General features: G+C 44.6%; 1 protein-coding gene across 5 annotated transcripts in view; it reads right to left on the reverse strand.

Moving 5' to 3' along the window:
- RPTOR (regulatory associated protein of MTOR complex 1) overlaps positions 1 to 15,988 on the reverse strand; it is a 164,022-nt gene that overhangs the window by 64,777 nt on the left and 83,257 nt on the right. For all 5 annotated transcript variants that reach the window (XM_075518484.1, XM_075518480.1, XM_075518479.1 and 2 more), the window contains 4 exons: positions 10,676 to 10,751; positions 5,972 to 6,073; positions 2,322 to 2,405; positions 751 to 861 (listed from right to left, as the gene is read on the reverse strand). In XM_075518484.1, coding sequence (XP_075374599.1) covers positions 751 to 861; positions 2,322 to 2,405; positions 5,972 to 6,073; positions 10,676 to 10,751 — 373 coding nt within the window. The remainder of the gene's footprint in view (positions 1 to 750; positions 862 to 2,321; positions 2,406 to 5,971; positions 6,074 to 10,675; positions 10,752 to 15,988) is intronic.

Genomic DNA, 15,988 nt, shown 5'->3' on the forward strand with positions numbered 1-15,988 from the left:
ATCAGAATCATGGACCCATGACAGGAGCAACCTCTCTTCTGTGGGGGGTAAATACTTCTGTGGCAACCATCTTCAATGCATCAGCACGTGCATAAGACTCGGAGCAGGACTTATAAATTAAAGTCACCAAAAATTACCTTTGCTTTATTTCTAGAAAAATCCTGTGTCTGAAGACTACTCACAGCCTGTTTTGACAACTGATAGGAATGGCCTTGAACAAAACAAGTTTGATAACAACCCAAAGCGAACAAATTGAGGGAGAGTATGAGCGCGTGCGCACGCGCTCTCACCCGGGAACATGTGACAGAAGATACGAGTGCATTTTAAGCCCCTTCAGCAAGCACAGCAGTATCTTCCCCAATAAAGATGCAATCAGTGAGAGCTGGTGGCTTTTACCCAGAGCTTCTACACCCTAGAGCCAAAGGGGAACTAGGAACTGGGAGATGCTACGGTGACATTGCAGTGTTAATAGACGGAGCAAACCTGCTTTCATCCCGTGCAGGTATGAAGAGGTGGGCAGCCAACCTACCCCGTGTCAGCACCTTAACGGGGGCTTCCCATTCACGAAGTTTCAGAAGCTAGCTTTCATACAAGTCACATAAATTAATGAGATACTATGCTGGTCTCCAGACAATACAGGGTCTTTTTGAAGTACCTCAGCAGACAGTCTCAAGTCTAAAGCAAATGGGTGGGGGGAAAAAGGCACGCTGCTGAAACCCAAAAGAAACAGCCAAGTTCAGAAGTACTCACGCTGTCCACTGCCAGAATTTTGGCCCAGATGAAGACAAGGAGTGGTCTCAGCTCACGAGCTGAACTTTGAAGTAGCTTCAGCACATACGGGAAAATGCCAACAGACAGGGCCTGGGGAGCCAGAGAGAAGAGCAAACCCTTGTGAACGGCTCAGCTTTACTGCAGAGGCAGCACCGTGCAGGGGCAGGACTGAGCGCTCTGCAAAGACGCAGCGTATTTAACGACACAGATGAGAAATCTGGTAGAAAACAATTTCATACATTTCTAGTAAAGAGGGGATCCCTGTGTATTTGTCTATTGCTCATTTTAATCTTGGATGTCACCAGATATTTTCAGACTCATTTGGTCCACGGAGACTCAGAGTTAATCTCGCACTAGCTTTTACTCGTTAGAGCCTGTGCTATTTTATGCTTCATGATACGCTGCGCTCTCCTCAGATGGGGCCATTTGCTCTCACAAGTAAACATATTGCAAAAGCTCAATAATTACAGGCTTCCCACTGGAAATTAAATAGGCCTCTCGCCTGACACAGACTTTTTACCAAGCCTTTTCCGTGGGATTAGAGACTACGCTCACAGGAAGACATGCGACACGTCAAATCTTTGAGAATCCCACCGTGACTGCAGATGCCCTTCCCAAAGCACAATGTAAAGGAAACGTATGGCGAGGGATTGCACTTGCAGCGCGGGGCTCCCGGGGGGTTACCACCCACACAACCCGGCAGCAGCTGAGCATCACCCTGTGGCACGGCCAACCAGGTTTATAAAGCACCTAACAGCCAGAGCAAAGGCCACTGTGGCTGACCTGCAGCTACGTTTTGATCCTCATAGAAGTTTATAATCCAGAGGTCTTAAAATCACCTTTAATGCATACTGTCTTCCTACCACAGAGGGCTAAGCTGTCTGCGAAGGCATGCAGAAGGGAGTCTTGGCTGAGATGGAGGAGAAAGGTAAAGACCACCACTAAAAAGTCCCATCACTGAGCTATTCCACGACCAGCTGGAGGTTCATCTTCATCACTTTTATCAACAAATAGCTCCATTTACAAGAGCGTTTTAAACTGCTCCTCTGTTTAATTCTTATTTATTATCCACACTGTGCTAGCCGCTTTCCAAAATGCGGAAGGCAGCTGCCGCCTTCTCAGAAAAGCTTATAAAATCCAAAGACCAAATAGATAAAGGCAGAGAAGAAAATAATGCAGGCCAGTAAGCTGAGAGAACAGATGCTAAACATATGTGCTATTTTTTTGTTATTTATTTTACATGACAAACCTTCTTACTTGTCCCAGATATTTCCTCCTGTTTTGTCCCTTCCAATGTTTTACACTGAACTACTCCCAAGGAACTCCTCTTTGTGGCAATACAAACGAACAGCTATTCGGCCTTTTTGATTAATACAAACCACTTAGGGATGCTTGCTCCATTTCACACACATGAACACATAAAACACTGGTCATCTGTCAAATCTGTGGAATATCTTCCACATCTTCCTTCCATAAATCATCATTTGTATTTATCGCCTATACCGAGATAAACTAGACTTTTAACAAGACAACATGCAACATCCACGCACCAAGCTAACTGCCCAGGGACCCAGGTCCAAAAATCTTCCCAGCAAATCAAGAGCTCGCAGCCGATGTACCTGGCTCAGCAGCACCTGCAGAGGAGAGGGATAACGGTTATTGCTAAAAAGAACAAAAATCCTTGTGCCTGCAGAGCACATATAAGAGGACCTCAGGATCGTTACGTGGCTTTGAACAAACTGACGGTCTGAACAAAAAAGCTGGAAGGCAAACCCTGACTGCTGGAACCCTTCACCCCACCGAACCGTGCCACCAGCGGGTTACTGCCCCTCCTGATAACGCTCTCCTTCATGAAGTTTCTGCACACACATGCAAACGTTGTCCTAGGAACACAGGTATCCTCAATCTCCACGTCATTGCTCCACTTGTTCTCTCTGCTAATTTTTCTCTCAAGCGCAGCGGTTCCTATGCAGCATAGCTCTGCTAGATGGAAGCAGCCCCTATGGATTTCAAATATTCTCATCGTACCACCTGCCTTTCCCCAGGAAAGCAGGAACACGATTGTATCTACAGGAAGGATTCAAAGGTGAGCAAAAGGCCCAGCCTCCCATTACTCAAAACAGCTCAGAAGCAGAAAAAGAGGCTTTGCTTTCCTTGGCAAATCGATATAAAAGACTTAAGAGGGAAGCAAAAGGTCACATTAGTCGTTAATAAAAATCTCATTAAAACGGAGTCTGACAACGATAATGAGGTGGTAGTTTACTGGCTTATACCTACCCTGGTGTGAAATATTAACAGACAGACTCTCAGTTCTTAATCTCCTTAACAGATGTAAGATATTGGAATGCAACGTTTAATCCTCAGTTTAAATTGAGTAACATCCCTCAGCATGAGTCTCAGGGAAAGAGACTCGTTGATTTAGCTCCCCAATTCCATCCCCTTCTCAGTATTTTTCCACACTGCATATTCAAATTAAATTATTTTTCATGTTTAATATTGAAGAATAACTAAATTACTTGGCTCATGTCTCACACTATGGACGACTGATACTAGATACTGAAGTTGTGTAGAGAAAGTCCAGCAGGAAAAGATGGTTACGCAGGAGAGCGTGTTTCACCTCCGAACATCGGAGCTTGGATCTCAGGACAGGTCATAAGAGAAAGGAGTTTTTTCATCCTGCCCTAGTTGGCACCAGCCTATTCCATAAACTTACTACAGAACTTGGCACGATTCACAATGTGCTTTAAAGATGCCCGGCACAGGAATAACAGGGGCAGCTGTCTGAGATTAAAGCAGTAATAGAAACCAGGGCATGTAGAAGCTGGGGCAGCTGAAACAACAGCCTGGAACACGTTAGGTGCAGGGTGCTTACACAGACACGGGAGGCATACAGATTTGACAATGCTGTTATTGTCTGACCTTCAGAAAAAAACAAGTAAATCCACAAATTCTGTTGTAGCTGGGAAAAAAAATGGATGTAATTGAAAAGGATTTCCAGGTGAAGATACAAAACCACATCTCAGCACTGCTAGCATCCCACAAGAACCTTTAACCAAATCAAATTGTGTCTTATTTTAAAGCTCCGCTGCATTGTTTTCAAAACCGAAAAAAAGCCATCAGTCTCTCTCAGGTTGTTATATTCCCACTTCCCAAACTGATTTGCCAACCACCTGAAGCCAAAACTGATACAAATTCTAGAGACTTGGATGAGGATGTGGGGAGTCTATGCACAATTTATGAACTTTTAGTGAAATTATGACATTGCTATACTGTGCCACTATATGCGCACAGCACTGCATCACATCCCTCCCTGACATTTGTCCATCGTTATTCCTAAACAGAAGACTGGGAAGCTAATTATGTCCACACATGCAAGTCAGAGATTAACCTGGACGCAAGAGGATAATTTAGAAGTAACACTCCACGTTTTAGCAGGAATCTCCTCACGAATGCAGGATGGAAGAAGGGGACTGCAGCAGTGGTCTCCCCAGGGCTTTCTGTGGAGTAATTGCTGCTCTTTATGTGCACTGGAGATCGCGCGGCAGGAGGTACCTCCACACGGATCAAGCATCTGCTACTCAGGCTCGTTCAGGCTGTGCATATGCTAACTTCTCTTTGATGACTTCTCTCCTCTGTGTCCAATCTGCCCTATGCACAGCAAGAATTCAAAATGGAAAGGAACTTCTTGAAGTCAATAAAAGATCATTTACGAAGGACCGTCTCCCTGTCCTTGACAAATCCAAGCTTTGCATGGCTGGCATCATGCCCCTGGCACTCAAATACCTTCTTTCCCCAGAGGCACATCTAAAATGGGAAAACAGAATCAACCTTTGTTAGGCTACAGCAGAGTAATCTAAGCACTCCCAAGGAGTCAAAGCAAAAAGACACTCAAAAGGGCTCTGAAATGCACTTCCTTCCCTCTCTTAATCAGTTGGTCTCTAATTCAAAGTATCTCAAACCTGTTAACAAGCAATCTTATTCCACTATACAATTAATATGCTTTAATTATGAGAATAATTACATTGTCCTAGCTCATTTTTGCTCCAGGAAGGAAAGCAGGTTCCTTTGCCAGGTGACCTCTCAATTCCACTGCAGGGTTAGGCTACCTGCAGAGCCCACTGGTGCCAAATTCACTGGAAAGCAGCAAAGTTGGTGCTAGAGTAGAAGCCTGCCTTCTCCCATTGCAGTGACAGAGATAAACCACACATCTGTTTACCCAGCTGATCTCTCAAGGCTTGGGAGGCTCAGGGAAATTAAGATTTGGTCTTACAGAGATTGATAGTGCTGTCAGTCACAAAACAAGCTGGTAGCTAACAGAGGGAAGGTGAGTCTTCTCACATTTAGTGAAAGAAATCACATATCCTGGTACAAGTGACTGGAACCATTTTCCTTTAAACAGAAAGAATTTTGCTGCCTGGTAGAGAAGAGACCACAGCTACCTCGACAACAGTTTATACTTCTGTCAATACAGACTCCTGGGGAGGAGAGGACAAGAGCGGACGACAATTGTAATATGTGCCTTGCCATAAAGTATTATTTGAAATGAGGTGTTATGTTTCTCCTAGATTTACTTCTCCTTTGTACATATGAACTTTGTCTAGTCTGAGCAAATGCCTACCGGAACTCTACATTCCTTCCACGCATGGTCTTCAGAGACTTGTTTCTATGTTCTTGCAGCACAATTTCAGAATCACATTAAAGGGAACACTATCTGTCTGGTACAGCCTGGAAAAAGAAGCCATTTCCAAACTATTTACACTGCAGGAACTTCCACTTGCTGAAAACAGAGAGAAGATGAAGTCTCTGCCTGACAGAGCTGGCACGTAAGAGGAGATACTACAGGAGAAAACAACAAAGATGTGCTGCTCTGCGAAGTCTTGCTACTCCAGAGCGAAAGAGGAGGCAGCAGAGCCTGATACTGTTGAAGCTGCAAATGGACTACAGCGGGAAGTTTTGCTCAATGGAGAGTGAAGGTATTGGGGAAGAAAAGCACTTTGTCTTCATCTGCACAGGTCTAGCAAACATGCAATCAGCTCTAATTAATCCTGAAGGAGCCCACGTAATTTATGTACCCAAACGCCATCTGGCTGGTAGCACAAGGCTCAGCGGGCAGGGAGAGGCACGCACAAACACACCGAGGCGGCTGCGGCCGTGCTCCCGCCAGCCACGGTGGGGCCGAGCCCCTGCCCCAGCCGCTCACCTGCAGGACGATGGGGAGCTGCTCCGGGGGGTTGCGGTTCTCCACGCCCATGGTCAGCCACACCTGGAACGCCGTCAGCTGCTCCGCAAAGAAGGGGCTGTGCTGTTGGAGCAAGAACAGGAATGCAAGTTCGGTTTAAAAACAAAACAAAACAAGTGAAACAACTACTTTTGGCACCTACGGACTCGCACAGTTTATTGTTTCCAAAAACAATTCTTTTTAATTGGCAAACATTTGCTTGGGGTTTTTTAATGTATAAAAATATTCCAAAGACTGACCAGATACAATTCCCTTTAAATATGCTGGCATTCTCTAATGTAAGCATTTGAAAAAGGGAGAAGGAAAGAGTAGAGAAACAGCAAAAGATATCACAAAAGGTCTTGGGGAAATCTGGTTCATTTTTTCCACGAGAAGCAGCGAGCACAGCAGCGGGTTTATCTGCTCTGCAGAGGCAGCTTCACTCCCGTAGCAGCACACAGTGCTACCTCTGCCCAGTCCACAGTGAAACCAAGCCAACAACAACAACAAATACGTCCGTCCACGTCTCAGTCTTCCCTGGCTGCCACAAACCTCTCTACAAACAGGTGGCCATTCAGATGGCTGGGGCTGTAAGAAGGCTGCCTCCTATTTATCAGTTTTTCAGTTCAAGCCTTTTATTTAGCTATCCATCACTTCTGACACCTGTAAGGCAGTAAAAGGACTTCATACAGACAAACAAAAATCAGAAAATTTACTTAAGAAATCGAATCCACCAATTTAAAGAGAGATATCCTGGTAGTGTGGGTAAATGAGCATAAAAAGAACATGCAGAGCGCTACAGTATTTAATAGCCTTTACCCTAAGGCTCTACTAAAGATATGAGGGTTGGGGTGAACCCCCATTAGCTAACGCCTATCAGTTGTACTTTGGTACTTAGCACTTAAGACCGTACTATCACATGTTGTTTTACAAAATGCATCTGAACAGCATCCAGTAAGTACAAAGGACGCTAGCTTGTAGTATCTCTAGGCATAAAGGAATCTGGTTTAGGGGACAGCAAATACAAGTAGAGAAAATACCGCATACTTTGAAAAACATACGACATAACTATGGTCTTACTCTAACAAGATGTGATCGTTTGGAGGTGCACCACACTGGCTGATGAAACAGGAATTTTACCTGGTGAGATCTGACATTCTGCAGCACATTTTAAGCCCCTGGAGCCTGCTCAAGTGTGCAGCACACCTCTCGTCTCCTAACGCCATCGGTGACTGGCCAGTGGTGCGACACTTATTCCCCAAAGCTCCCCGCTCCGCGGTGCACGCTCGGACGGTCCTTGGGCGCATCAGCATCCCCTGCCAGCGCAGCAGCGCTCGCAGAAACATTCCTTTTGCCATCTATCACACCAAGTATGTGGTACAAGCTAGGTACGAGAAAGTACTGGCCAAAGCACACAGCAGCCTCCAGTTAGAAATCCACAGGGAAACAGAAATCAAGGGGGAAGGAGGCAGGGAAGAGATGGGAGGGGGGAGCGTAAACCAACACAGACCCGCCAGAAGCCCAATCGCCCCCCTGCCATCCTCCGTACGAGCGCCGTGAGCCCGCAGGCCTTTCTCCATCAAGCTAACCTATTTTCCAGGTCTGACTAGGAAAGAACACCTAGAGAATAAGCAAAGTCAGACACACGTGGTTTATAATGTGCTGCTGAAACAAAACAGCCCTGAAGAGATTACCAATTGCTTTATCCAGGGCCAGACTGGTCTCTAAACCCGCAGCGGCCAACGTGGCTGGCGAATGGATGGCAGCGGGTAATCCTGTGACTCACCCGGGCATTTGACATCCCAGACACCGATTGCTGCTCCTGCCAGCCTAGCTACGAAGCTGGCTGACTAACCTGGATAACACAACGCCCCTTCCCCCTGCCTCGCGCTGAACGGCAATTTCTCCCAGGAGTGCTGCTGGCCAGCAGCAGCTAACCTTTTCTGATATACAACACCTCCTGCCGGGTGTAAATCAAGAGGTTTGAGGACAAAACATTGATTAGAACACAAGGAATAGATCAGAGGCGTGCAACTGTCTGTCTGCTCCAACCATTTGTCACAGCGTAGAGCTAAGCCCCTTCCACTCCCTCCCAAACTAACAGCCAAGTCTCATTCTCCTTCTGTAGGTGTCTCAAAGAGAGACGTCCAACAGGTTAATATCTGTCCCCTCACCACAGAACAGGCACAAACCTACACGGTATTAATCACGCTGGATTTTAAATGAAAGCATAAGGAAGAGCTCGGAAGAGGACTTGATCCTGCCTTTACGTCTAGCGCCCGGGCTAGCCTGGAAACTCGCAGCATCCAGGCTCCCAGCCGCGACTGCGGGCGGAGAGCTCTACCTACCTCAGGTTCTAGTCAAAATACACAAGAAATTACATTTGTCAGGCTTGAAAACCTGCTTGTAAATTGCTTCCCCCCTACATTGAATCAATCACTAGTTGAGAATAACCACTCTTATTTGCTGATCTCTTGTCTAATCCCTAGCAAGTATCTGCCACCTCTCATCCCTGAAATGCACAGAAATCTGCTAAATCTCAACTCACTTGATAGTGATAGTGCCCGGATGAGGTCTAAGACTGATATAAAAGCAGCCACTGCCATTGTCAGAGACCCGAAATAAAAATGAACATAAGCTAGGAAAGGAAAAATCATACTTGTTGAAACTTTTAAATACAGCACATACAGTGGGGAAAAAAAGGGGCAGGGGGATAAAAGCCTTAGGGCATCTTTATCAACCCCCACCCTCGCAGAAGTCCACAGCTCTCCTCCTGTACTCAGGCCTTCCGAGACGACCTGCAATCGCAGCCAGAAAACCTTTTGGAAGTTAGGTAACATTAAAAAAAATGCAAGAATGTTACTGTAAAATTAAAGAGAACACCTTTAACATGGTTTCCCACAGCATTCTCCTGGAGAAACTGGCTGCTCGTGGCTTGGACGGGTGTACTCTTCGCTGGGTAAAGAACTGGCTGGACGGCCGGGCCCAAAGAGTGGTGGGGAATGGAGTTTACTCCAGTTGGCGGCCGGTCACCGGCGGTGTCCCCAGGGCTCTGTGCTGGGGCCAGTCCTGTTCAATATCTTTATCAATGATCTGGACGAGGGGATCAAGTGCACCCTCGGTCAGTTTGCAGATGACACCAAGTTGTGCGGGAGTGTTGATCTGCTGAGGGCAGGAAGGCTCTGCAGAGGGACCTGGACAGGCTGGATCCATGGGCCGAGGTCAACTGTATGGGGTTCAACAAGGCCAAGGGCAAGGTCCTGCCCTTGGGCCACAGCAACCCCATGCAACGCTGCAGGCGTGGGGAAGAGTGGCTGGAAAGCTGCCCGGCAGAGAAGGACCTGGGGGTGTTGGTCGACAGCCGCCTGAATATGAGCCAGCAGTGTGCCCAGGTGGCCAAGAAAGCCAATGGCATCCTGGCTTGTATCAGCGATAGCGTGGCCAGCAGGAGCAGGGCAGTGATCGTGCCCCTGTACCCGGCACTGGTGAGGCCGCACCTCGAATGCTGTGTTCAGTGTTGGGCCCTTTGCTACAAGAGAGACATTGAGGGGCTGGAGCGTGTCCAGAGAAGGGCAACGGAGCTGGGGAAGGGTCTGGAGCACAAGGCTGATGGGGAGCGGCTGAGGGACCTGGGGTTGTTCAGCCTGGAGAGAAGGAGGCTGAGGGGAGACCTCATCGCTCTCTACAACGGCCTGAAAGGAGGGTGTAGAGAGGTGGGGTCGGTCTCTTCTCCCAGGTAACAAGTGACAGGACGAGAGGAAATGGCCTCAAGTTGCGCCAGGGGAGGTTTAGACTGGATATTCAGAAATTTTACTTCACCAAAAGGGTTGTCCAGCATTGGAACAGGCTGCCCAGGGCAGTGGTTGAGTCGCCATCCCTGGAGGTATTTAAAGGACGTTTGGATGAGGTGCTTAGGGACATGGTGTAGCGGTGGATGAGGTGCTTAGGGACATGGTGTAGCGGTGGTCTTGGCAGTGTTAGGTTTACGGTTGGACTCGATGATCTTAAAGGTCTTTTCCAACCTATACGATTCTGTGATTCTGTGATCACGGTGGAATAGGTATCTGAGGTTGTACAGTAATTATTATTTAAAGGTTTCCATTCATGAAATGTCAAAGGAATATCAAGAAAAAATCCATTCTGATTAGAGGAATTTAAGCAAATATAATATTAAAAATTTTACTTTTCTGCTCTCTGAGATTAACTAAAGTAGAACCCCCCCCCCAGTGACTCACATTAATGATACTATGCTTAAGAAAACGCTTTAGACATACCCTCAACCTTTATTTTATTTTCAAATAAACATAACTCCACTAAGAGATAATTTTTGCATTAAAGTTTTTAATTTCAAAAATCATGCTGGCATGTTGGGATTGTTTTGGTAACAATACTGTTAGTCAAGACTGAGTGCTCTGAAATTTTAAGAGGCAGGTCTCAGGCATCAGTTCTACTGGTGGGAGTCTCCTCGCCAACAGGCGTGGGCTGAATCAGACATCTCATGCAATAGTGAAGCTGATTTTAAATCTATTCCTCTAAGTGAGGCGAGTAGACATTTACAACTTTCAAAAAATATAAACCCTTAAACTGCAACGATTCAAGACTCAACAAGCAAAAGCGATGCGCTGAACTGAGGTTTCAAACAATGGGTTAAACTGGGCACACAGCATTTCAAGATATCTGACTTACCCTAAAGGCAGTTCCTTCCTCTATAATTGTAGGTAATTGGGAAAGGCAAATATCAACTGCAAGGTCCCATGCTTGCCTAGAGAAAAAGGTGAAAGAGGAAAGGGAAGTCGTTACAAGTTATCCATAAGTAATATCAAGGTTAATTTAAATTCTGATCATGCAAGTATCTGGACAAAGCAGTGTTGTCTGAGTGGCTTAGAAATGTTTAATATTCCCTTTTTTTTAAAAGACAGATATAACATATGAAAACTATTCAGAGAAACAGTGAGAAGGTCTAGTCCAACATCGCATCAGGCTGCCCAACAAAATGTGAGCGAGGTAAAAAGATCCCTAGCTGAAGTTCACAGAAGCGGCTCCTCTCTGTAACGCAGAGAGAAGCCAGAGTGAATTAAAGTCTTATTATATACCTGTCCTCTTGCAAAAATGGATTACCTTTTTTTTTAAACTAGAAAAATGAACTCGATCCTGGATTAGCTCCAACCCCTAATCCTTCAGCACACACCTCAATACGCATCCAAACCCTCGCTTGCTCTGTATCCAAGTCACATCAGCTCAGGAAGATGCGGTCCTGCTGCCAAGCCCTCCAACTCACACTTCACGGATACACCTACACCACCACACTAATTCTCCTTTTCCACATCCTCGACACAGACACTGTGTCACTGCGCGTATCGCTGAGAAAAGTAACTCGGTCTCCGTTAATCTAACTCCGAGCTGGGTTTTGCGTGGCAACCTTGTTTACAAAGATCGGCTCTACGTGACTCGCCCTAAGGATGGAAGGATGTACACTCAACTAGAAGAGAAAACATTTAAGGATTTCAGCTTTTACACTTATCTACTATACTATTTAATGGCTAAAGAATTGTGATTTACAATATTTTAGTATTACAGTTATAACAGCACGTAAATGACATACAGTGGCCAAGGAACCTGTTGTGGCTGATTCGGTGCAAATGAAATGCGCCCAATCTGCTTCAAAATGCCCACAAACTAAAAGAGGACCAAACTAAAATAAATGCCTTTGGTCTCCAAAGTTCCTAAAACACCTCTAAAAAAGGGAAACAGTTACTTTTTACCCCAGAAACGATTATCCCTACTCGATCCATAGACATTCGATGGACTTTTCATTTTAATATAAGAATTCATGCACTCCGAAAGGCTAGTGAGTTCAACCACCACCCACCGGGTTTCTTACGCAAAGGAAACTAATCTACTCTCCAGACACGTTTGCTCTTCCATGGCTTGTGGCCATCGTGTTAGCATCAATAGGCTAAGCAATTTTCCTTCTCCTAGGAACATTTGCAGACCTAAGGCCATAGGTGATAATCAATCCAGTGTATTTCAGTTACCTGCTCCAATAAGTTCTTAAATCACCCTGTTTTGAGTCAAACAAAGCTGTCCATTAGAACAACTGCCAAGCAAAGTCTATCCCATTAGCCTAACTGCCAGCTGTTCCCAACCGAAAACAATCTCTCCAATTAGATGGAAAAATAAACTACAATGCTCTTGCATTTTTTCTATGGATGCAAGAGATGCAGCTTGTCTTCGTTGCCCCAGACCTTGTCCCTCTGCTTCACAGCATTCACCTTCCACTTGACAATATGCTGCCAATATAATTAAGAGGTAATCAAGAGATAATCAAAGCACGGGCTTCCCACATGCTCAATAAAGACCTGTGCTGGAGACAAAATATTTACACAGAGCTGACGAGAGAGAGATTTATTCTTGGCTGAGGCAGAGGCAAAGTCAATTAGCACAAATATAAAGATAATTTTACTTCAAGCAAAGAATGAATATTTCTGACTTCCAGGTTTCTTGGAGGAATGGGCAATACCACCTAAAGAAATCCTCTCAAACATTACAAAATGTCAATACATAGTGCCTTTGAGAGAAGTTTTACTACACAGGAGAAAAATGGTTTAGAGATCAGAGACAACTAGTCTTATTTTGGCTGCTTATAAAAGGATCCTGCACAGGTCATTATTCTGCACAGGCACAGAGCTAAGATGCTGAGCTCCTCAAAGTCATTTTAGGTAAGAAGCACTAATACCGCTATAAAAATGTCCAAAGGAGCCCTGCAAGGTCAAATCTCAAAGGTTTTAAGTGTTATCAGAATGAACAAACAAAACTTTAAAAAGATATTTTAGTAGATTAAAACCAAATCTCTTTCTACGCTTCTAAAAACAGGGCATTCAAAATCAATGTAGCCACACAGCCAATGTTACTCAATCTTTTAAAAGAGCAACCACCAATATAAAATCTTACCATTACTGCTCATCACGATCTAGAGAGCCGCTGATTAACATCAGCTGTGTAAGAGACTCTAATCAATTCAAATACTTAAAATGATTCTCCGGCCTTTCCAAACCAGCTCAACACACCGTTTCTGCTCTGTCTCCGCAGGAAACAGAAAACCTCCCCACCCAACGAGACACGTGAGCAAACAAGTTTTGCCTGAAGTAAACATCACACGATTCCCAACTCCTAGAACAGCTACACATTACTTGCAAGACTTTAGGTCGCACAACTCATTCATGACTTGTCAGAACGCTAACTCACTGCATTGGCAAAGTAGACGATGGCATGAAACGGGCATTACCATAATTAAAAGATTCAAAACAAGCCACAAAGGAATGGTAAAGGACTAACACCACAGAGTATGCGAAGAGAAACAGAAGGGGAAAAATGCTTGTTGCAGTCATGGTGAAAATAAATGGCTGCTGGTGGTGGGGAGGAGGAGCAGTGATTGACTGTTTTAATATGCCAAAGGGAACTAGAAAGGTGGGCGATTTGTAGATACGTTCTCTGAACAAACATTACACTTAAGCACACAAACAGGAGATAAATTAGGGAGCAGCAGGGGAACAAGGATGGGTGACGTTGCATCCCAGAAGTGATTTATGAAAGCCAACCCAAGAGATCACTACCTCTCTTCCTTCTTTGCAGAGACTGCTCTTTGCAAAGCGCTCTGGAAGATTTGTTTTCACTACATTAGGTACGAAAAGAGCTGGGTAATACCTCAGCCTTGTTCCTTCCTCCTTCCTTACTGCGCTCTTCCAGTAACCCCCGGACCCCTCGCTGCGACAAGACGACACTACGATGCATCCCCTGGGCGATAACCCACTGAAATATCGCAGTGTTTCAACCTCACTACATTATGCTACTAAAGAATGTCTTAATGAGGTTTTTTTATACTCCGTTGTCCTAACCGCTCTGTATATACAACAAATTGATAGAGCACTTCCATAAGAAGAGAGGACAACTCTTTGACCACCCCAGTTAAGTTAGAAGCTATCATACACTTAACGTAAGGTTTTATACACGTTCCTATTATGTCTCCCCCAAAAGGGCAATAAAACCAGCAATCCCACCCAGCGACTGATTTGGCCAAGTCCAAAGGATTTCCACCATACACCACCTATCAGGAGGTGGCCACTTCTATGTGGTCTAAAACCAATGCGTATGTTCGAGAGAACCTGGAAAGAGGCACCACAGGAGGTGAAGCTCGCGCTACCTGTCAGCGGGACCACCAGCCCTCAACCCACAAGTTCAAAAGATTTTTTTATGCAATAAAACCAGACAGCATGGCTATACTTACCCTTATGCTTGTTCAAGACCTGGCAACCTTAATAGTATCACATCTCCAAAAAGGCAAAAGCCTTTTACAGTGCTCCACGCTACGCTGTGAAGCAATCTCATTAATGAAAGGGGTCAAACTCAGACTTTCAACGATGTTAGGATGGGGGACTCCTTAGGTTCAACTACTGAGAAACCATACTTACTCTCATGCATCTCCCATATTTATTTCAGAATAAATGTATATTAAATCCTCTCCTTAGCTGGAAGATTGACTCCGTCAAAAAACAGGCAAGAAAGTGCTTTTGTTTATCTAAACCAAGCAAAGCAATGCAGCATGCCAACAGAAACCGTCTGCAAAGAAAATAAGCCAACAACGCCTTGCATCTCTGTCTGCACTGATCACTCAGTTCAACAAGGTGCTCAACATACAAGATGCAAGCCATCATCCCGGGAAAGGATAGAGCATTTCGGAATATATGAAAATTAAAAATGAAAAAGCATTGCTCCTCCATAATTCTACAATAAAAATTAAACAGGGAAAGAGCTCCTCTGAATTCCATCACTAACTCTCTTCTCCTGTGATAGAAATACTCATATATTTGTCTTTATATTTTAATTTCAATTTTTCTTAGCCCTTAAGCACAAAGTCCCCATTCACACGCCCCCCAGACTCCATCTATCTCCCCGCCTCAGTTCAATACCAGTTTCATTACAGTAGGACTGTTTAAACTTTTAATAATTTAACGTGAACTTATCCAGCTGCCTTTACTTTGTTTCCCGGAGGTGCTGCAAAGTTTGGACTTTTAAGCACAGAACAGAAGGCTGAGAGTTCCAGCTTTGCTCAGTGACTGTTTTATTGTGCAAATCCATGAAATGTTTGGTAATGGAAGCCCACAGTAATACTTTAACAGCATAAATGAAACACGGTTACAGAGACGGGCGTTAGTCTTTCTTCACCCACATGTACTACATTAGCTGACAGATCTAGTTAGCCGACAGAAAAAAATCTGATTAAATCAAGGGTGTAATCTGAATTAATCTAATCCTTCAAATGTCAAACAGTTCCAAATACCCCTTCAACCAATCACTTTCTTCTTGCTGAGATACTAAGTCTTTCTGCGTAGCTAAATGAGACTCATTTCCCCGAGAACTCGGCGAGCAGACCTGCATCCATTCTGCAACACTCCCACAGTGTTCAAAGACTCCAGCTCCCCTCTTACCTGTAATTGGGTTGCTATATTACGGTTTTCTTTTCAGCTAGAATTTCAAGCTTATTTTATTTGCAGTATGTTATGACTTACTTTCAACTAGAATTTCATGGTCGGTGTATAGACTATTGCAATATTTCTATTATGGACAAATCATAGCTCTTCCAAAGCATAATTAAGGTACTTCATTTTTAATATATGACCTATGTTAGGAAATATTTCCAAACACATTATTAGGTCTTTTCAAAGGCCATGAATATAACTCGCTGCCAACAGCAGTAATGTATAAACCATAATCCATCACAACAGAGATCCAGATGCTGACAGAGCATCAGGCCTCCTATTCTTACTGCACAATAGACGGAACGACTCTCAAAGCTGAACAGCACAGCCAGCCAACCAATAGATATTCATATTAATAGGTGTATTATAGCAGTGCCTGCAGCAGCCAAGAAGCTACAGTGCGAGGCACCATACAAATACAAACAGCCCGTGCCTGGAAGGGTTTACACCTAAGCAGGTAAAA

This window comes from Mycteria americana, chromosome 16 (assembly GCF_035582795.1).
Source record: "Mycteria americana isolate JAX WOST 10 ecotype Jacksonville Zoo and Gardens chromosome 16, USCA_MyAme_1.0, whole genome shotgun sequence".
In the NCBI taxonomy this organism is placed as follows: domain Eukaryota; kingdom Metazoa; phylum Chordata; class Aves; order Ciconiiformes; family Ciconiidae; genus Mycteria; species Mycteria americana.